The sequence below is a fragment of the Neodiprion fabricii genome, chromosome 4 (genome assembly GCF_021155785.1).
Source record: "Neodiprion fabricii isolate iyNeoFabr1 chromosome 4, iyNeoFabr1.1, whole genome shotgun sequence".
Lineage (NCBI taxonomy): Eukaryota > Metazoa > Arthropoda > Insecta > Hymenoptera > Diprionidae > Neodiprion > Neodiprion fabricii.
The window spans coordinates 13,941,809-13,963,935 of record NC_060242.1 but is presented as its reverse complement, the minus strand read 5'-3'; the positions used below and the strand labels follow the sequence as shown (position 1 = coordinate 13,963,935).

At 38.6% G+C, this 22,127-nt stretch overlaps 1 protein-coding gene across 1 annotated transcript in view; it reads right to left on the bottom strand.

The window, feature by feature from the left end:
* LOC124179507 (transmembrane protein 8B-like) overlaps window positions 1–22,127 on the bottom strand; it is a 380,831-nt gene that overhangs the window by 312,497 nt on the left and 46,207 nt on the right. The window contains exon 2 of the mRNA XM_046563978.1: window positions 2,270–2,508. Within this exon, the coding sequence (XP_046419934.1) occupies window positions 2,270–2,454 (185 nt within the window). The 5' untranslated portion in view covers window positions 2,455–2,508. The remainder of the gene's footprint in view (window positions 1–2,269; window positions 2,509–22,127) is intronic.

The following is a 22,127-nucleotide window of genomic DNA, read 5'->3' as shown; positions in this document are numbered from 1 at the left end:
GCATTCAAAACGCCATTTTAAACCTTTCTTCAGGGGTCATTTCCTGGAATTTTTTCAATAGATCTAGCGGTTTCTTACCTTATCTGATTTATGTGCGGCTTTCCGGCGCCAAATAAGTCTCGACAGGAATTATTTGTGTGTGTGTGTGTGTGTGTGTGTGTGTGTGTGTGTGTGTGTGTGTGTGTGTGTGTGTGTGTGTGTGTCAAATTCTATGGGAATAGCCGCCGAAAATGACCGGGGGGGTGGGCTGCGCGTGAGAGAGGGTGCGCCGTGAGTCCGGGGGGGGGGGGGGGGGGGGTGCGCGTGAGAGAGGGTGCGCCGTGAGTCCGGGGGGGGGGACTAGGGGGGAGCTAGGGGGGAACTAGGTGGGAGCGCCGCCATCTTTGAGTTAGAACTCTCATATATACACTACTAAGGCCGATGCATTTTGAGAAAACATGTGTGTGTGCCTTTGTTCATGTATTGGTGTAATGTTTAGTGTGTGCGTGATCTCTACTGGTTCCATTGTCCTAGGTTGTATATGTGTGCTGTGTAATGATTCGCGATTCGGTTCTGCTATGGGTGCGTCTAATAGCCTGGGTTCGTTATTGATCATATTTCTGTCATCTCGAAGTGGCTCGTGTATTCGCATCCGCCGATAGTATCCGTGTGTGTTTTATACTTAGTTTGTATTGTGTGACCCGCGCGCGTTACCAAGCACTGTATTGTTTTGATTTTGCGCTCTATTATGCGTGCCTGTGTGTTCTGTTCACGAGCCGTGCAGCCAACTGTGTCTTCTGTCTGGCATTGTTTCGGGTCGTGTACCTGTGTCGTATGTGTATGTGATTTTAACCGAACCTGTTTTAAATTTCTAGAGTGTTTGAATTTGTATAAATTGTCTCTGTTTTGTGTATGCAATTGACTCTCGTCGGGATTAATGGGGAAAAATGTGGGTTTTTACATTGGGCACCAATTTGCGGGAGGGGGGGGGGGGGGGGGGGGGGGGTGAGAGACAGGGAGAGAATGTAGCCCGCGAAGTCGAAGGTAAAACTTTGTGCTTATATTTGTTTGCGATTGAAGCTTACAACTAATTGACAAAGGAGTTGGGTCCCACGATGCAGCTGGACTCCCCCCGACTGATTGTGAGTGGAATGTACTTAATATTACCTGAGTCGAACTTATTACTAAGCGTGAGTGTGTGAGTGTGTGTGGGTATGCGTGTGTAGGTGCGTGGGCCAGCGTGTGTTGGGGTCGTGAGTGAGTGCGTGTGAGTCGGTGGGGTGGGTTGAGGGTGAATGAGGCGTCAAGATTAGGGGGCGAGGGCTCTTGAATCTCCGGCATACTTGTTATGCGCTTCTCTTTTCGGCAGCTGCGGGGCTATTTTCCATTCCCCAAGGCTCGTGGCGGACTGGCTGCGCGTGTACACGTTGCGTACGTTCAGCCTTACTCGGCCGCTCTCGGGCCTGTTCGGCTCCGGTCCGTGGGTTTGGGGCTTATTGTGACGTGCATGTGATGGTGTAACGTCACAAGTTTTTTCTATCTTGGGTTTCAGAACTATCGGTGAAACTTGTGAAGCATTATAACACTTTGATGGAACTTTCAATCAATCTAATGAATAGTGGTTTTTTCCCGAAATGGGTTGCTTTATGAATTTGGCATCTCTGAAAGCTGAAAGTGATTTTGCAGTATTCATTCCACAGAACTATTCTCAAAAATAGTTGAAAACTCCAGGACTATTTCAAAAAGAGTCAGCACACATAATTTTCAGTGAATTTTGAATTTGGGGTGCCAATTCACGTATCCGGTTTGTTCAGTTATAATCTCACCGAATCTCAAACTTTAACATTAGAATGGAATTCCTAAAATAATCTATATTCATTCGGTTCTATCAATGTGGCACGATGCACTGCACTTGTCTTCTGAGAAATTCGTATTTTTATGCTCGCCCAAGGATTGGATAAATTAACTTCCTGAAAAACATATTAGAAAAAGTATAACAAGCAAGTAATTGCGATTTCGAAAAATGATTACCACTGTCAATATTCCGCTCTGCTCATTTCAAGTCACTTCTTACCTATTTCGTAATCTGTATACTTCAAATCCACCTTCCACACGGAATTCTTCACAATAAACATGAAGCTGATAATCTAACTATACCCACATTTAGTCAAGTTTACTCCTCGATTTTTCAGTTATATCCGTAATGTAAAAGCGGATAAACGGACCCAAGATCGTCAGCTATCACAGATGAGTAAAAAAAAAATCAATTGAATCAAATGTTTGTACTCACTTCCATCTTGCTAGTGCAATATCCAGTGGTATTTTGAAGTAAATGATAGACACGTGCCTATACGCATAAAATCTGACTAAAGTCGTGGCTGGGAGCTGCCCAATTTTTTCGAGTTCGCTACTACTTATGTGCAAAAATGCCAGCACCATGATAACTAGCAAGCAAGTTAGCGTCTGGACCTCCATGTTAAGACTTTGTGAATATACAACAAAGTAGATCTGCAAGCGGCGATTCTTTATCTGCAAAAAAGAAATGGTTGATTACTTTATGATTTTCAACCTTTTCGTGATACATTTCAATTTTTTTTTTTTAAGTAGATATGGATTCAGAGTTAGCTGTGATGGTGTCTACCGCAGAAATAGTAACAGTATAACTTCGATCAGCACTCAAACTCAGACTCAGCAAACAAAAGTTTGTATCCGTGTAGTATAATTAGTTTCACCATATTTCTAGGAAAATCACTGTTCTATCATGCAAACTGCGAATGATCTCTACAGAAATTATACAGTGTCCACCATAGGCTGCTTTGACTGATATACATATATCACTCACAGATTTGAGTTACGGCATAGAGATGTGACAAATATACAGATGCATGTAAGATCAACGAATCAGATATGTTGGACTGACGTAACAACATATCATAGATTTCACTAGAATAAAATTGTGTTGTTAATTATGAATAACGCACCTAGATTTGATACATCTGTACCCAAACTGACTTAAATATTTACGAAAAACGCACGCTTGCTGGGGGATTTGGATACACAACCGGTACACGACCTACCTATCCACAGTCTGGTAAGCTATCTGCGATATCACAACACCGACAGCATGATCGAGGGTTGTGAAAATATGTAGAAACGCGCTCATAATTTTGGAATTGATATACGCATTCAAGTTGAACTGAATTCATCGTGATGTCGTTACATGGGGGTGTATGTTTTCGAGCGGTGCTTGTAAATGATTGAAAATAGGAAATACTCCCACGTAACAACTATAAATAAAAATGAAGAAGAAGACCCAGCTTTCGATAAATCGGTAAGTGGGATCGTGTTGCTATAGCTCCAAACGGAACTGTGAGAGTTGTTCTCATGGTGAGGTGAAATTCACATCAATAAAGGATAGCAGATTTGTCAGAAATCAATGGTTATAATGAATTAATCTTGTGAAAGATGACATACATTGTTCAAAAATTGTACAATGAAAGTACGCGTGTTTAAGTGATTAACAATAATAATCAAATAAACTCAGATTTTATTATTCACAATGATTAGATGAGTGAGGCGTGGACGCGTGAATTATGTTCATGTAAAACTGACTGCAAAATATGTATTGTAACATAACATTTTTAATACACGTTACAAACGGCCTGCCAAACCCTGGGCGAAACCCAAAAGTCAGGATTTCGCGATGATAATCGTCGATAATTTCGGAAACAGCACCAAAACAAGAGACATGTATCCAAAACTCTTTATAGGCTAGCGAATGAAATATTTCAAGATTTTTGTTTATTTTTGTTTTCGAGTATATGTGACATGAAGTAGAGGATCGGCGCCGAATTGAGCGACATCATCTGGTGACAACAACGCGGGAGTTCTCAGGGAGAAGATCGACGAGTGCGAGGCGCCCAACAAAATCTCGTGATATCTTTTGTCAGATAAATTTTTCCAGCTTTCATCGCGGGTCGCCAAATTATTGTAAACCCAGTGTGTTCCTGGTAAACTTCTTCGGATGAGCTAGAAGTAGCCAAAGATCGGCGTCACAGTATGAGCGATATGTTCTCAGACTAAATCGTATACACATATATTTTGCTTGGAAGGTGGTGGGGGCCAACACAAAGTAATGTCTTAATATTTGCATACTGCGGCCTATGACATGAGCTCTAACGACTAGAGTGTATCGTTTTCTTAGAATATCAATTTTATAAGTAGTCCATATACATATATTTACGTAAAGAAAGAAATTCGTGATGAGACAAAGTAACGAACGGCCACGGGAATCGAACCCGGGACGAACGGAAGCTTATCCGTGTAACAAAAAATTTACAAGGGCTCAAAATCTTTAGCAAGACTCTTTACGATGCATCTTTCTACCACAGACGAATATTGTATGGCTATCAATATCACTGCATTACGTGTTTGGAAAATTCTTACACAAGTTTTTAACTCCGTTTACAATATTGAATGTCCTACATTGTAATATTCCATGTTACATGCCTCGTATTTTTAATTTGGCCACAGCTAATATTACAAACTATATTGTATTTTCAGTGCTCTGTTGGTTAAGAACAGGTTAATACATGTACAAATATTATAATTTTCAGTAAAAAATGTATCATAACAATGCGTGATTGGGAAATTTTTCAGCTGGTTTTGATATTCACTATCACGTATGATAAATTTTGCATCAATATATGAAAATTGATTTGCGAGTATGAATTTAGCCATACAGGGGTATAAATGGTGATTTCATATGCCTAGTTTGTAAATGTCATATGACTTGACATTGTGAATTTGTTGCAAATTTCAGATTCTTTTTAACAGTGTGGACTTATACTTACTAGCCACCAAGCGTCCTCGCCGTTGTCACGTCAATCCTTCTCATCTGGTCAATTCGTTTATGTTATTGTTGTGCGTAGTTATAGTATGTAAAAAAAAATACTATCAATATGCACAACATTAACAGAGACGAATTGGCTAGATAAAAAGGATTGACATGACGATGGCGAGGCCGCTTGGTGCTCCAGTCGGTACAAGTCCACGGATAGGCTTTCGCTGGTCCCGGTGTCATGCGAATCTTTCAAAAACGTCCGTACAAAGATTTGAACACTATATACTCTTTATTTGAACCAGAAATACAAATGCGAGTTTGTTCCGAAACGAAAATACACAATTCGAGTTTACAATTAGTCAACAACACAGTCTGAAAACAAACAAATTCGCGTATGGTGATGCGAGAAATTAGAGATATGGTAGTCAGGACGGCTAGGTACTGTTATTGTTTTGTTGACGAGCGTTGTAATAGTTTGTGTTGTGATAGTTCGTTGTCTGGTTTTTTCCGATTCCATGTTTTTGTTCCAAGATTTCACTATGTTTTCTAACTGTTCGAAGTTTGCGAATTCGTATGGTTTTATGAACATTTCATATTCCATTCTCATGTTTCTGTATGCTATATCCAATTATTCGTGTACTGGGTATGGTGGGGTGAGTTGTGAGAATAATAATCACAGTGTAATGAGGTATAGTATGACTTTTTGGAAATGTCCCTGCGTGTTCCCTATTCTGTTTTCGTGTCTGTCTCTGTATTGCGGTTCTTGAGACGTATATAGTGAAGCAGCTTCAAATTCTGCGCGTGTTCTCCATTTACCGCGGTTTAGGCGGTAGCAGTTTTTCGCGTTGCCTTCTGAAATCAGGCCTAAGTGTTTCATTAATTATTCATCTGGTCATTCGTATTACACAATTCGAGTTTACAATTAGTCAACAACACAGTCTGAAAACAAACAAATTCTCGTATGGTGATGCGAGAAATTAGAGACATGGTAGTCAGGACGGCTAGGTGGTCTAGTAGAGTAAGTCTCCGGCAAAGCATCTCCAAATACCAGGTTCGATTCCTGGTTCCGTCATTAATTTTTCAATTCACCAAAGACATGTTCGAATTCACTTCTCTATGGTTGGTTAATAAATTTATGGTTGCATCTCTCTTTCTAGACGAGCAATAGATGCACAGTATATGGGGCAGTCCATGACATCTCCATCAAGATTCTACGTCGATGTTTCAGATTGGCGTCGTCATTTTTTGTATGAAAGTACATTACGAAAAACGTAATCGCAATTGTTTCAGAAATTCTCGACTGAACGTATCTGAAGTAAGATTTAAGAACTCGAAAGCAAAAACCGCTTTATAAAATCTGAAAAATTCGGATAAATCTTATAAAATATAACAAAATTTTTTTGTCACCTAGAAGAAGATGATGATTTTATAACTTCCAAAGATAAACAAGAGAAATAAAAAAATTATTATTATTGAATTGCATTTTGACATAAGAATGAATATAAAAGCTCATTACAATATCTCTAAATAGATATTTTTCCACCCATAATATAATGAGCTTCCGTGTTCATTTATACGGCAAAAATGCAATACAATAATAATTTTTTATTGATTTTTCTTATTTACCTTTCGAAATGATGATATCTCCATCTTCAAATAAGTATCAAAAATTTTTGTATGTTTTGTAAGATTTTTTTGATTTTTTTCAGATCTTACAAAGTGGGTTTTTCTCAGTTTTTAAATCATACTACAGATACACTGAGTCGAAAAATTCTAACAAAAATTGCGATTAGGTTTTTCGACACGTAATTTCATATAAAAAATTATGAAGCCAATCGAAGATATCGACGTAAGATCTTGATCGGTATGTTATGGAATGCCCCATATATTTTCACGATCACTGGTGTAGTGCACAGACCCACAGCCACTAAGTATGTATATGAAGAACAATTATTATTCGGGAGCATATGTTTCCGTGTAAATAAAGGAAATATTTTTTATTCACTTTTTAACAACTATTATTTACAGCTCTTTACACTTTTATCTGTAAACAAAGAACGACCATTTAAGTTTAATATTATCACTTCTCTATTTACCCTACTAATTTTGTTCACAATATGTCTTCCTTATTATCAATTTTCTTTCTCTGTAGTTGGCACGTGTGCTCTATTGCGCATTATATTCTGTATCCGTGTTTCTCCTCAATTCGTATACTAATCGTCACTCCATCTGATGGTGATCAAATGAAGGGCGCATGGAGCATGAGAAACGCAGCATCTTCAAAACTATGGAACGTATACTTTCCTCACATACGAGTACATAGAGCATTCCACGCCAAATCGACCACTTTTGAACCCGATCCTTTTTGATTTGGCTGAAAGTTTTTTATTCATTTCCACCCTATAAAAAACGATTCTCAGAAATTTTTAAAATTTGTTTATCAAACCAAAAAAAAGTTGTGAACTTTTGAAAAAATGGCTCATTTTTTTGGAAATAGCTATAACTTTTTCAACATTTGAGTTATCGGGACGTTTTTTTTATTAGAAATTTTTGTTAACTCCGGCGTATAGCCACACGTCTCCATCATCTCGTCATTCTCCCACGATTCTTACAGTAACCCTATCATCTCATTCTTCTCCTCCTATTTCCGTTCTGGCTCACGCCACTCGCTCTTTGCTGACTTTGCTACTTCTATTCCCCACCATTTTGCACACCTCACGTCTGATCCTCTTTACCTCATGGCATTCCTATTCCAACGTTCGACACGAACAATTCTTTTTCCGACACTCAACAACCTTACGTATAACTTTTCTCACCAATTGTGAACTACACACTCCGTTCGAAACTACTCCAAAAATTATTCAACCAAATATATATTGCATACCTCAACCACCAAATATATATTGCATACCTCAACCACCTAAACGGTTATTCAAGCTTATCATAAATTCTGGTTGTCTCCGGACGCAAAGGCGAAGGCGAACCCATTTGTTCATTACCGCTCGGGAATAAACGACGTCCACGGACGTAACAGTTTGATGAAAAAATTCTGAGAAACGTTTTTCATAGGGTAGAAAAGGGTAAAAAAACTTTCAGTTAAGTCAAAAGGGATCAGGTTCATATAAGTAGCCGATTTGGCGTGGAATGCCCCATATATAATACGCTCACGGATATGGACGACCAGGCAAGTAGAAGGGGGGACATCCTACCTTTCCTCACGAATGACACTAGACAGACTAACGTTGAAACGGAAGGGAGATACGCCTTACTTCCACCGATAACGAACTCGACCGAACGACAAACAACGATCGACGCGTCGCGACGCTGCGACAATCCGGTTCGAAATGGATTCTAATTATAAATCAGGTAACGTTAGTCAGCACAGCAGCAAATTTGTCGGAAAGCGCACAGCTGACACGTTTGTTACATGGCCATTCTCGTCTCGAGGCAGACATGAACTTATTGTTAGGATTATCTAACTATATGATTAGGAGTATTGAAACTTAGAAAAGGGCATAGTCAGATAAACATGCCGCGAGCACCCTCTCTCGAGTTGGATTCTGCTAGTGACCAACGCTTTCTGTTGGTAAATGACAGACTCATACCAAACTTTAGCCTTCTAACTCCATTTTGCTGAAGGTTATCGCATAAAACGTGATTTTCAGTTTTTTGGCGATAACTCAGCTATTTCTACTTAAAAAATTTGGAAAAAATCACAGGTCTAGAAAACATATGTGCACATTTGGAGAATATTTTTTTGACATTTCAGCGGAATACTCCATCTTCTAAGAAATGTTCAATGCTTAGATCGCTGATTTCCAGTCGATTTTGAATAGAACCACGGTTTTTTTCTTCACAGTATGAACATCTGCTTTTATATGAATTGTTAGGGGAGAGTCGGGTGACACGGGCATATGTTATTTTTGGCTAATAAAGTAGCGCCATCCATCGGACGACTCTACAGGCTTGTTTTCAAGGGCGAATGTCTGGATTATGAAGAAGAGGTAGTATACCTTTCAGTGTATGTATTTCCCTGAAAGTACAGACCATAACCTACGTATAAACGCTTGGACCTGTTGGTTCACTTCACCGCAGTATGGTGGAGTCATATTTGTTTGCAAAATTGTGCGATCGGGGAAAATGGGGAGCTTTGGTATCGTATATTTTGGCGCTATCGACATGGCACGAGCTAACTTTAGTGTATTGTGTTTTCCACCTCATTGTACACATCGAATGCAACCACTTGACGTCTCTTTCATGGCTCCAGTTAGTCAATACTATACTGTACAAACCAAAGGGTGGCTAACTGCTCATGCTGGTCGATCGATCACGATTTACCAAATCGCGAAACTCTTCGGCACAGCGTTTATGAGAGCGGCAACTTATGAAACTACTGTTAACGGTTTTCGGAAGACCGGAATATTCCCACCTGATCCTTCTGTCTATACCGATTAGATGTTGAAAACATCGGAGACAATTGACAGATCGCAAGTGCAGAATATGGATGTCCTAACTTCAGGGCCTTCGACCGTGCAAGTGCATGAAGATCAATGTGAAACTTCGCAACCCCAGTCTACGCAAGTGAATCCAGATCAGCCTGGAACCTCATCAGGACTTCCACGAGCGCCATCGAATCAATCTGGACCTGAACTGCCCACACCAAGGGTTTAAGGAACTACACCTCCTGTATCGACAGCCTTTCAGATTTCTCGAACAGATGCCTTTTCAATTCCGCGTGCCGAAAGGCCAGAAACTGAAAATCTGATAAACGACGCGGGAAAACAGTAATCATTACCGACTCCTCCTACAAAAATGAAGGTAATTCCTCTCAACGCTAAGAATAAAAAACAGAAGGCAAGTGCAAAGAAAAAGAAGTCAGAACAAATAAGGGTAAAATTAAATTAATTGAAAATTAAGTGTACGAGCTGTGCGAAGTGGGCTCACGAAGCGTGTTCTGAGGTTCACGACGCTAGCACAGACTATGTTTGTAACTATTGTAACCAATAATAACTTGTATTTTTGAAACATTCACTTGAATTTAAGTGCAACTTGACTTACTTAACTGAAACTTTCGTTTGTGCAATAAATTTTGTCATTTTTACTTTAAAAAAACATTTTTATGATTAACAAATTCTTCAATTGTTTCAGTAGGGAAAAATAATTCCCAGCAATCCATTGATCTTTTCGCACCTTTAGCAGATTGTTTAACATCAGGTAAACGTGTTACAATATTATGGCGTCGCGTTCTAACTTTTTCATTATGTGGATCATGAAACCACTTGGTATTTTTGTCTTTGCCCAAAATAAATTCATTTTTGATTCCTTCTTTTCGGTATTATTGTTGCCATCAGTATCATCATCGGATTCTTCACCAGTGAAATATTTTTAAAAATTCTATAATTTAACTATCTAAAATTTTGGCGTGACAAAATATTTGAAGAATTTAAATATTCATGAAAGACAATACATTTAGTAGACAATATTTCACAAAATTCATCAAAAATCGTAAAATGATTCGCGCAATCAGGACCACAGCCACGCCGTTTTTTCTTATAATATATAATAACGAAGATTCGGTTTATAATTTGAAGATCGAGTACCGAATGCTTGCGCCTTTGAAATTTCTAACAGACCGACATTGTTGATTTCCTTGAAACAGATTACAAAAATTCTTTGTTCAATGACAAACATTATAGGCAATACTTAGAAGTGAAGGTAATTTACCGTATATTTATTTTACTTCTTTAGCGAAAAATTATTTTATGAAAGTGGTTCGAATAACTTCAAAAATAGTTTTACCAGGGATTTATTGAAGTGGGTTGTCTCTAAGCTACAGGTCAAGAATTCACAAGGTTGAAATTAGTAACGTTATTCTTATGAAACAATGCAGAAAAAAGTCCTATTTTCTTATTTTTACAAAGTTATTTAACCAAATAATATTTCGAAATATGAGTGTATTTTGTTTTATTGCTATTTACCGACTTTCAGATCATTCTAAAATGACGAAATAATGGTTTTTCCTCAGCATGAATCGTTACTATAACGTTACTAACTTCAGTATGATAAGAATTTCATAGTTAAATACACTACTTGTTCTTAAAATAACTGACTTTTATATCGACTTTCGGGGTATTAATTGTATGTTCTGAAATATATCATATATTGTCATATATAAGGGACAATTGGCAGAGGAATATGCAGTCAGATAATTAATAATAACACAGTGATTTCGTGGATAAACTAACGGTAAATAATAGCTTGCTTGGGCGTAAAAACCCTCACGGTGTAGAGGGAAAACCCAAAAAAGTTAGCTAGCTTTAGCGAATTTATTAGACAAAAGTAAGAACAGATATGATTACATAAAGAGTAAATACTACGACAAGTCGCACTTTAATCTAATTACGCACTCTCAGCGTTATCAGGCCGCCAGGAGACTGAAACTAATGAAACAACGCTACGCCTTAAAACCTACACAAAGCGTACTTGACTCGCATAATAAGAGTGTGCTTAAATTGCCCCCCACGGACTAGCCAGCGCCATAGCTCACTCGAATCTAACCGCGAAGTTCTTTGCCGGAAGCTCTTCCGAAGCATAGCATTCAAATTATAAGTGATATCACTAGGCCAATCCGAGTGCAGCATTGCATCTGAATTTGCCGCCACGTAAATTGCCGTTTTCTTCGCCTGGGTAAATTATTAGTAGTGATATGGAGAGGGGGGGGTTCTGGATCAATCTGTTTTACCGATCGAGCGGGAGATGTAGGGCGCGCTTCGCCTGTACTCGGTGTGTTACCCAAGCTAACCTGAACCAACCCTACCTCTAACCTAACCTGCAAGATGGCGGACAAGACGGCGGAGCATGTAGTCAGTGTGTTACTGACTTAAGCTAACCTGACCCAAACTAACCAATGTAAACAGCAGGATGGTTGAGGCAAGATGGCTGACAAGATAGTGGAGCATGGTACTAACCTAACCTAACCCAACTTGACGAATGTAAATAACAACATGGCGGACAAGACGGCGAAGCAAGATGGCGATGTAGGATGACGGGGTGGTATGGCAAAATGGCAGGCGGAATATACCCTTTCAAAATAGTATCAGAATACTTCGAAAACATTCTTTTGCACTATTGGACGCGATCGCGACACTGCAATTACGTAGTCTGTGAATGTTGATGACGACCCGTAGACTTTACTGCAAATTGTTTACTCCAGGCATATTTTCCATTCAGAGAAAGTATTACAAAAAAATCAATATTTTTAGCGATGGATAGAGGAATACCGGCAGAATAACTGCAGTAAACATGCTATTTGCAAATAACGGTAGAATAACTTACATGTAGAATGCGAATGTGCAATACAAAGAATTTATTATGGGGGTGGGTGTGGTTGATATACAAATCACGAGCTTATTAAATAAGTTATACGGCTCTCATAATCTTCTCATCGTGAACATCAGTATCCAGCGTACGTGAAATTTGAGAAATTTTCATCGAACGTGATCGATCTCAACAAAATCAATTTCGTCAGTTGCCTGGAAACTCTACCCACCAAGAGAATGAAATATGGAATATAATGAAACAACACTGAATACGGTTCGAGTATTTTGCTTGCGCTTAACGAACAATTCGAACTCTTCCCGCCACCTAGAATCACCCGCATAGCACACAACGTTGCACCAACATTGCAGCAATATTGCAATATTGCAGTTGCGGTTGCCACGTTGCAGACACATTGTAGCAATATTACAATTGACAGCTTACATATGAAACATTGCAGATGGATTGCTGCAATATTACAATTCACGCAACTTGCCCGTCATAATTGCAACGATATTGCAGTAAGATTGCAGCAATTCCGAAAGTTAATGTTCGAATTATGATAGCCTATAGGTGATGGTATTCGAAAGCCTACGGGGGCTGTATAGGGTAGTGTGAGCCGGTAGTGTAATCAATTTTGTGAAGGATTTCAAAATGATCAGTAGGTCTAAAAAAAATCCACTCATATAATAGTCGCTATAAAGTTGTTAAAGTAATTTTTTTACCTATCCCTGAAGTTGTTAAACGCCTCCCAAAAATATACTCTACTTTCTTATTCATTATTATTGTGCTATGCATCATAAAAAACTATTGATTAAAGAGAAATTACGAATGCTAATTTTCTTGCCGGCAATTAGTTACGAAAATACCGCAATTCGTACTTTGTGTCTACTATCACCTCAACGCGTGGCGTAGTTGTGTTTTCGGGCCAATTCGTGCCCTTCGCGACGCCACGGCCAACGCGCATTCATCTTGACCTGAATAATTTGCAATGCATGGCCGAGCATGGGTATGAAGACCGCGTTGTCGAGAACTTGGTAAGTACTTGAAAATTTAGATATTTATGTATAAATACGCTTTTATTCTTCTGAAACATCTGAATTCATACGCATTCGGCTTGCACAGAATTTGTGGTTTTTGATGTGTTATAAATCAGTATTAATTGTTTCAATTTTATGAATACGTCGTCTTGCGCAGTATGGACTATAACGTGGCTCCCTCAACCCTGGGCGGAACCAAACTCGAGGGGATAACGATAGCTAGGTGGTTAGAAAAGAGCACCAGAACTGGAGTCACACATTCGAGCTTCCGAAAGGGGACACGGTAGTGAATAGCGACTAAGTTATTGCAGGCTGTTTTTTTCTCTTTATTTTTCGAGTACAACGGCACCAGGCCAGAGGTCAACTATGGAGTCGAAGATATTTCGGAGTGGCGGAATAGCGACGACCTCGAGGGAAGGATGTTGAGGCTGTGGAAGGGGAGCCAACGGATATTCCTGCGACGCGGGAATCCATAGTCCAGCCGAGTAAGCATTGACTCCTATACTTTTCGAGAACAGTTTCGCCGATTTTTTCGTAGGTAGATTTGACGTCAACCAATGAGCCCTTGATTTTGCCGCCATATCAATTTAACAGCTGATTGTTTATAAAAATGTTGAAAAAAAAATCGAATTTTTATTTTTAATTTTTTTTCTATCGGCGTGAGGAAAAAATGTTTGATATAAAAGTAGTAGGTCTCATCCTCGTGTATGAGAAAAATTTTTTTTCAGTTGAAAAATAATGTTTAGTTTAGCCGCAAAATGTAAAAAACCAGCCATTTTTTTTTTTTAGTTTCAATCCAGTTTCCTTAATTATAAATTTAAACCTTTGAAACTCACATGTTGCGTGTGAAATTAGTGCTTTAAAAACCAGTCCAAAAATTATTCGATTATCTTCTACATTATGGCAACAAATAGCGATTTTCGAAAAAACTTTGGGTACCAAGAGAATCCAACATAATGGGGTTACAGCGTCAAAAAAAATTTTTCGTAGTACTTACAGATATGGAGATTACTAATGCGATTGAAAAAAATTGTAAAAGGATTTCTTTTTTTTCAAATCAAATTACTTTTTTCTCAGCAATCGAAATATGTCATTAGTTTTTCATTTTGATCAATATTTTTTTTCCTTTTTTTTTTCTTTTATATCGCAATATCTCCGGTAAAAATTGTCGTAGAAGGATTTTTTTTTTCAAATCTAATTACTTTTTTCTCAGCAACCGGAATGTGTCATTAGTTTTTTATTTTGATAAATGTTTTTTTTTTTTTTTAATTTTTCGTCTCAAAAATAGAAATAAAAATATTAAAAAATGTTTCTCGTAAGTCAATAATTTCAGCAATAATCCTATTTGTTAGGTAAGAAAAATTTTTTTTCAATTGCAATAGTAATCTCCATATCTGTAAGTACTACGAGAAATTTTTTTTTGACGCTGTAACCCCATTATGTTGGATTCTATTGGTACCTCAAGTTTTTTCGAAAATCGCTATTTGTTGCCATAATGTACGAGATAATCGAAGAATTTTTGGACTGGTTTTTGAAGCACTAATTTCACACGCAACATGTGAGTTTCAAAGATTTAAATTTATAATTAAGGAACCTGGATTGAAATTGAAAAAAAGAAAATGGCTGGTTTTTTACATTTTACGGCTGGACTAAAAATTATTATTTACATAAAAAATTATTTTCTTATACACGAGGATGAGACCTACTACTTTTATATCAAACATTTTTTCCTCACGCCCTTAGAAAAAAAATTACATCTAAAAATTCGATTTTTTTTTCAACATTTTTATAAACAATCAGCTGTTAAATTGATATGAGGCAAAATCAAGGGCACATTGTTTGAAATCAAATCTACCTATGAAAAAATCGACGAACTTGTTCTCGAAAAGAATAGGAGTCATTCGACTACATGCCTTATTCGCCTGTACTACCAAGGCGGAGGCGATTCCCGCTGGTGGCCGGTGCGCCGCAGTCTACCCCGCTCGCCCCTTCAGCACCTGACCGACGAATCTGCGAAAGACCGCCTAGCGACGAGGGTGCCCCACCCCGCTCATTCCCGGGACACCATAGAGCTGCGCGGAGGACGACATCGCGATTTAGCCTTAAGGTGCCGCTGACCTGGCAAGTCCTATATATATTTCGTGACGTCAGAAGCGGGGAAATCGCCCGCACAAATCCTGATGAAACGGGGGTACGAATCTGACTGGGAAAATTTTCAAAAGATAGCTTGAATCAAATTGTACGTCTGTATCTCAGTCACTACTATCGCAGATCACTGATAACGTCTAATAAAAATAATGACGAACTCAATAAAATCACGTCGCGTCAAACATGGCCGATCGGGCTAGCGACTTGTTGAATATTCACCGCTTGTACGAAATCAGAATTTCTTTCACTTTTGCCAGGGAGGTACCGACGTCCAAAAACACACACGTAATCCGGGAAAACCTATAGCACTAGTCAATTTTCTGTAAATATGGCACGATTTGTGCGGGCGATTTTCAGGTGACAGGAGCCCGTTTTGATGCACGAGAAGTCTGGAATTTAGTTCAACGTTGAACCTCCAGAAGCGCTGTAGTCGACCGACGCGGTACCAGATGGTAAAACAAAATGGTAATACGCACATGTCCTATGTTTCTACTAAAGCAACAATCTGCAGTGCCGACGAGAGCATAGGCTATTAGGTGGATACGAAAAAATGTATAACTCACTCAGAATAACCGTTAGATTTTGAAATTCGTGCATATTATAAGGCATCGTTTGGAAATGGTAACATTAGTTCACAACGCGGTAACTATTCGTAATCGCACGTAGCCCGACTATACGTGAACGGGGCATTCCATGCGAAACCGACCAACCCGTGACCCCGACCAATTTTGATTTTATTGAAAATTTTACACTTTCTTGTACCTGCCAAAAGCAGTCTTTCTGGAATATTTTAGATGTTTGTCTCAACTCATCCAAACACCATAAATTTATCAAAATATCGCACAATTTTTTTTTAAATGCTCATGGCTTTTCCAAAACCCGATATTAAAATAACAAACTGTTTCTTTTCTCGTTTTGAGTCGTAGTTCCGCAAAGAAAATTATTCTTTTTTATTTTATTGAAGGGTTTTGGGGCATTCTACATCGAGTACGCACCACTTAAATCTTTTCATGGATTTGATAGAAAATCATTAACAAAAACGAAAATACCTATCCATTAATTTCTGTTCGTCGAAAAGGCAGATATAAATGGCGAATAATTGATATAGAATGCCCCATATACGCTCCGGATATCCTCATCTAATAGTAGCATCAATGTCCGCAAAATTGTCATACTTACAGATTATTGACCGAAAGATTAGATGCGGCAGTAAAATAAATACCGAAATTGCAGGAAACACGCAAGTATAGGCGTGAGGGTTTAGGGTTGAGATAAAAAATTGTGCTCTTGAACACACCATTATTTATTTATTTATCGCAAATTTGGGGGGGGGGGGGGGGGGGTGGGCCGGTTGATAATCGTCCGAGCCTGTTTTAAAGATTACCCTAATACATACGCGAAATTGTTTCTGAACCGGATGTGTTTAACAATACTAGAAATACATCCCGCAAAAAATCTATGTGATTTTACATACAGACAATTACTGCATACAACGGTTCAAGATTCGTGGTAAATATTTTACAGGGCCGATCCTTGTTAAAATTCTGATGAAGATTTGCTTGCCAATTTTTTCTGTTTTTAATTCTCAACAAATGAGGATTTCATACTTTATTTGCTTCGTTTCATTTGTCAATTACGCCTAGTTCTGAATGATGCTACCAACATTTTTTTTTACATTAGACGAACTGCCTGAAAGTTACTCATTAGGTGGAAATCGTTATAAAACTACATACCGTGACTTTTCGTAGATGGTATAAGCTACGGATACGCTAGCGAGTTTTGGGTTGGTTTCTGCATCGTATATGACCTACGAAAAGTCAGGGTATATGTTACTGCTGTACATCAAAGTCCGGCACAATCCTATAATATTTCACAGAAATTTGGAACTCTCGAAGGAATCAACTTCTTCGGATTCCAAGTACTATCCCTCACGCGCCACTGTCCCCACTATCCGCGCGGCCGTCACTTCTGCGTTTCCTCGCGTACCGTTCACATCCATTTTTCGCGACGAACGAAGCAAACGCGAGTGTTTTGGTAATTTTCCGTGTCACAAGTTCTAATCACGTGGAAATTTTCACGCGGCCAGTGTGTATACATTGTGACGTGGTATTTCGTACCCCGTCACTTTATTTAATTATCGCATTCCCCTAGGTACAAATATCGCTAAAAATAACGAAAGCACGTCTGAGGCCAATACTCCAAAAATGAACGACTAATTATCTTTAAGTTGATTTCTCTTTACTAAGCTAATTGTATGCTATTTTCTAATTCTATAATGCTCTTCGAGAACCATCCGCGAGACCTTCACGTCAAGATACCAGGACATTTCCTGACAGGGGTCACGTACCAGCTCAACATCAACACCACCGACTACAGACGAACGAATACCGCTGAAACCACTCCCGATGGATGCCTATCTAGTTGTCGAAAAGGGTCGTGCGTGATGCACAACAGCACCTCCAACTATTTGAGACTTATCGGCCAGGAGCCGAACCACGAACGAATGCTTCTACCGCTCGGATGCATCGTCAGGCGGCGTACAGGGCTGTGCGTCAAAAACACAATGAAGCCTCCCGTCGACGATACTTATCAGCCTGGAGCTGAACCGACCCTAATATCTACTAAGTCGTTGACTATCCAATAGAAGACGGTTTTCTCTTAACGAACCGTCTTATCGAAGGACTGCGGCGTGGAATAGGCTAATGATATGCTGACCACGTGGATCTGGTGGATCTAGTGTGGGGATCCGGGTTGAGGGCCATCACCACCAGATCGTTCCGGCATGAGGGCTTCCATGAGCGAGGGCCGGGATGCAGCGCCGACGAAATAGCTACAACGGGGAGTACCAGTAAAGCAAGGAGTGAGTTACAGTCGGTCGCAAGTCCAGGAGACCGGTGACGTAACATTGCCGCACACCTCAATATCGCAATACCTGAGCAGTACGACCCCCACCCCCTTCTCACCAACGATACCGCATAGCTGCAGGAAAACATCTCTAACCACCTTCCGACGTCCTGATACCTCGATACCCGTCGTCGAGGGAAAAGAACATCAAACGGCGAGGGATTATCACCGCCTATCCTTGGACCAGGCCACGAGACCAGCTGGTCCAATTAAGATACCGCAAATTTTGGGAAGAATCACGTGACACCAGCTCGATGAAAATCAGGATCATCGCTCATCTCAGTACTCTACGTTCAGTTGTCAATTGAGAAAGACGTGTTCTCGATATCTGTAATAGAGTTTCTTGCTATCATTGTATTTAGTTTCTCGCTAGTGTACCGCATTCTGTAGTATCTACTATATCTTCTTTTACGTAAGTGAGGTTCCTTTTCTATTTTGTGAAGCCACGAGATTACTTGCGATATATCGTACCTTTACCTTTATCTCTTTCTCTCTTTACCTTGCAGTTGGTCTGCTTGAGCCACCTGGGCTCGTACCTTATTCTCTATTATCTCTTATCTTGTCTCTTTCTCTGTCTTATTGCAAGTAACTTCGCGACTGGTTGATTATTACTTACGCATCGTAGTGACTATCGCTTTATCTTATTATCTTTCTCTTTTAGAATATTTAAATGTCTAATATCGCTGTCCAGCAGCGCGTTCCGTTAAAGGATCAATTTTTATCTTAGCTATTGAGCATTACTATTTTGTTATATTTTCTCTGATTAGTTTCTATCTGTCTCTTTATCTATTATCGTTGATTATCGCATCTTAGTGAGAGTACCGCGGAAGCGATCTTATATCGCTGCGCGGTCCCGTTCGTCGTTTATTTGACATTGGAGTATTGTGCCATATCGCATAACATCTTTTTAACTATTTTCTTCGCTTATATCGCTGATCGTAGTTGTCCGTACTCTATTGGGTTTGCCGTACGTTGCATATTAATTACCTTGAATATTGTTTGCCTTATCTTGAATTACCTTTTATCGTACCGATTATTATCTTTCTTTCTCTCGCACTTACCGCAAACCAGAGACTACGTATTATCTTTTATTCTCTATATTTTATGATAATTTTCTATTTGACCTATCGCTTGAATTTACCTTGTAGTTCATAATTCCTTGTCTGCCTATTTCTGATCATTCTGGTAATGTGATAACTATTTCAATTGTTGTATTTCGCATGTGTTATAATCGCTTCTCACATTTTATGATTTATTTGCTTACCGCTTAATTTAAGTACAGTGTATCTCTTCTGTTCTGCCTACCTGTCATAAAACCGTGTTAATCATTACCTTTAATATCGCGAGCTTGCTCATACTTCCCGCTTATTCGGAAAACGTTCCGTTAATTGTTACCTCTCTCGCTTAACCTTTCTCTGGCTGTAACTATTGTTAATTATCGCATATATCGTACTTGTATCGCAAACTCTTCCGCTACTTGCTTGTCAGTAAACTTATCGCTTCTTGTTTAATATATTTGATATTATTCCTGCTTCACCTGTTTCTTATTTTATCTATTGGATTCGACTCCGCCCCTCTACCATTATCTTGTCTCTCTGAGCGAACTGTGCAAAACCGTCGTAGAACCTGACCTTACCTTTATCTATTACCTTCACCTTTACCTTTGTCTTTTTCTCTAATCATCTATTTTTGACGCATGTGCGTCTGGCGCCCAACAATTGTATCTTTCGCCCTTAGTATCTCTCCCTATCTAATTATTTAGGTTAGCGACTGCGCCGTAGGGTAACCAATTATCGTTATATCGTTATACCCTCAAATATATAAAAATATCTGGTTACAACATATATTTGTTACAAACAACAATAATCTTGTGAGGGCAACAATGGATAAGTTACGTCGTACGGCTGAACCGAAAAAAGGTTAAATTTGACGCGCCGACGAACGAGTCGTTCGTTGCAATGGTAAGTGTTTTATACTGCAAATTTCTGTTATGCAATTATAGATATCATTTACAAGACTCCTGCCAAATCTGCACTTGCTATGCAGGGTGATTCGTAATTCACTGCAAATACTTGACAGGGCGAATCCTTGTCAAAATTGAAGTCGAAAGTTCCCAAGAAATTTTTGGGAAAACGCCTTTTTTTCATTCAAAGAAATGGAAACTTAATTTTTTCGGATTTCTGTTTCGATCAAGCTTTTAATTTTTTGGGTCATCGTCAGAATTGATATCGAAATTCCCCAGTTAATTTGTAAATAATTTGTACGAAAATTTTTTTTTCACAGCTGCCTCGGGGGGGTCACTGGGAGTGTAAATTCGAAATGGCGACCAAATCATGCTTATGCGTATATTCGAAAAATGGTTTTTTAGGTCAAGATGGTTTTTCTTGAATAACTCAGCCGGTTTTGATTTTAAAGAAAAACCATTACAACAAAAGTTGTGTAAATTTTTATTCTCTACAAGTTTAGATTTCACAGTTTTTCTTCTAGGATCAAGATTTTTGGAATTAAACCTGAAAAAAGTAACAAATTCGAAATATTTCCATTATCTCGTTTATTTTCAACTTAATGGCATAAATGAATAGCAACAAACTTGTTGAGAATCAAGTTCTGAACAATTTCGGTTCCCACCTTTTTTTCCAAAAACCAATATTTTCGGAATTTAACCCGAAAAGGAAGGATTCTCCGTCAACTCGGCCACTTTTTTTCCGACCATCTCAGATCTGCCCCATAATTGGTTACATCAAAGTACTACTAAAAGGTACTTTGCGTGAATTTTTTCAGATTTTTCAATTTATTATTTGAGAAATTGCCGTTTTTTTTCAAATGAATATACACTACCGTTCATACGTATGGAAACACTCGCCCCAGAGTGTTCTCACTGTACCCATGATGCTCATTGTATTTCTACGAAAATGTATACCGTTGAGGAGTGGGGAGGGACTTCCAGCATTTCCATAGTATAGAAAAAAAATGTAGAAAACAAATCGTCTTGTTTACGTTTGCTGCGAAAGAGTGGCGTTCGAAAGATCGTCGTTTTGTTGACATTTGTTTCGATCATCGTTCTGTTATACATTTTTCAAAATATTGAGTAACCAAATTGTATGCGTGTTTTGAATTTTCTTTTCTCTGTTCTCTTCATATATAATCATTTTGATTTTTCGTTAGGAGTGTGCAGAACATAAGAATTGCTGAATGCTTCGTTGCGAATACTACAATCTTATCGGAGCCTAGATTCGAATGCTCGGAGAGTTCAATTATTATAATCGTACGGTAATTTTTTTTTCCGATAATTGGAGAAATTTACACCTGTTGACATATACCCTAAGTACGATGCAAATATGCGAGAAATTTCAAATCTTGCGGAAAATAAATATTACGACTGTTATTATTTCATCATATAAACCATAAAAAGTCAGTTGGGACGAAATTTAGGTTCTTGAGTCAGAAATATCGTTCTGACAAAAAATGACCGCGTATTTTCCAAAACAATGAAAGCTTTTTCGAAGTGATATGTGAGCATGAAAAATCAAAACCTATTTCTACGATTTTTTTTCCGGAAGCGCCGAGTCATTCAATTTTGTTGCAAAATGAGCGCGCAGTAAACTTGAAGAATCAATATCTCATCTCCGGTTCTATTTGACGTAGAAAAATTATTCACAGCACATTCGCGAGTAGAGAGGATAAGCTTTCGTAGAAAACTTTGGTTTATCCGGAAACATTGAACATTGTAATTGTTGTTAACGAACGAATAGTTTGAAGAAGATTTATCTTGACCTTAATGAACGAATAGTTTATTGGCAACATTTTTTGGTGAGGCTTCTACCATTTTATACATTGTGTAAAAAATCTTTCCGATTACAAATAATCCATCGGGTTTGACGAGGAATTTCCCATTC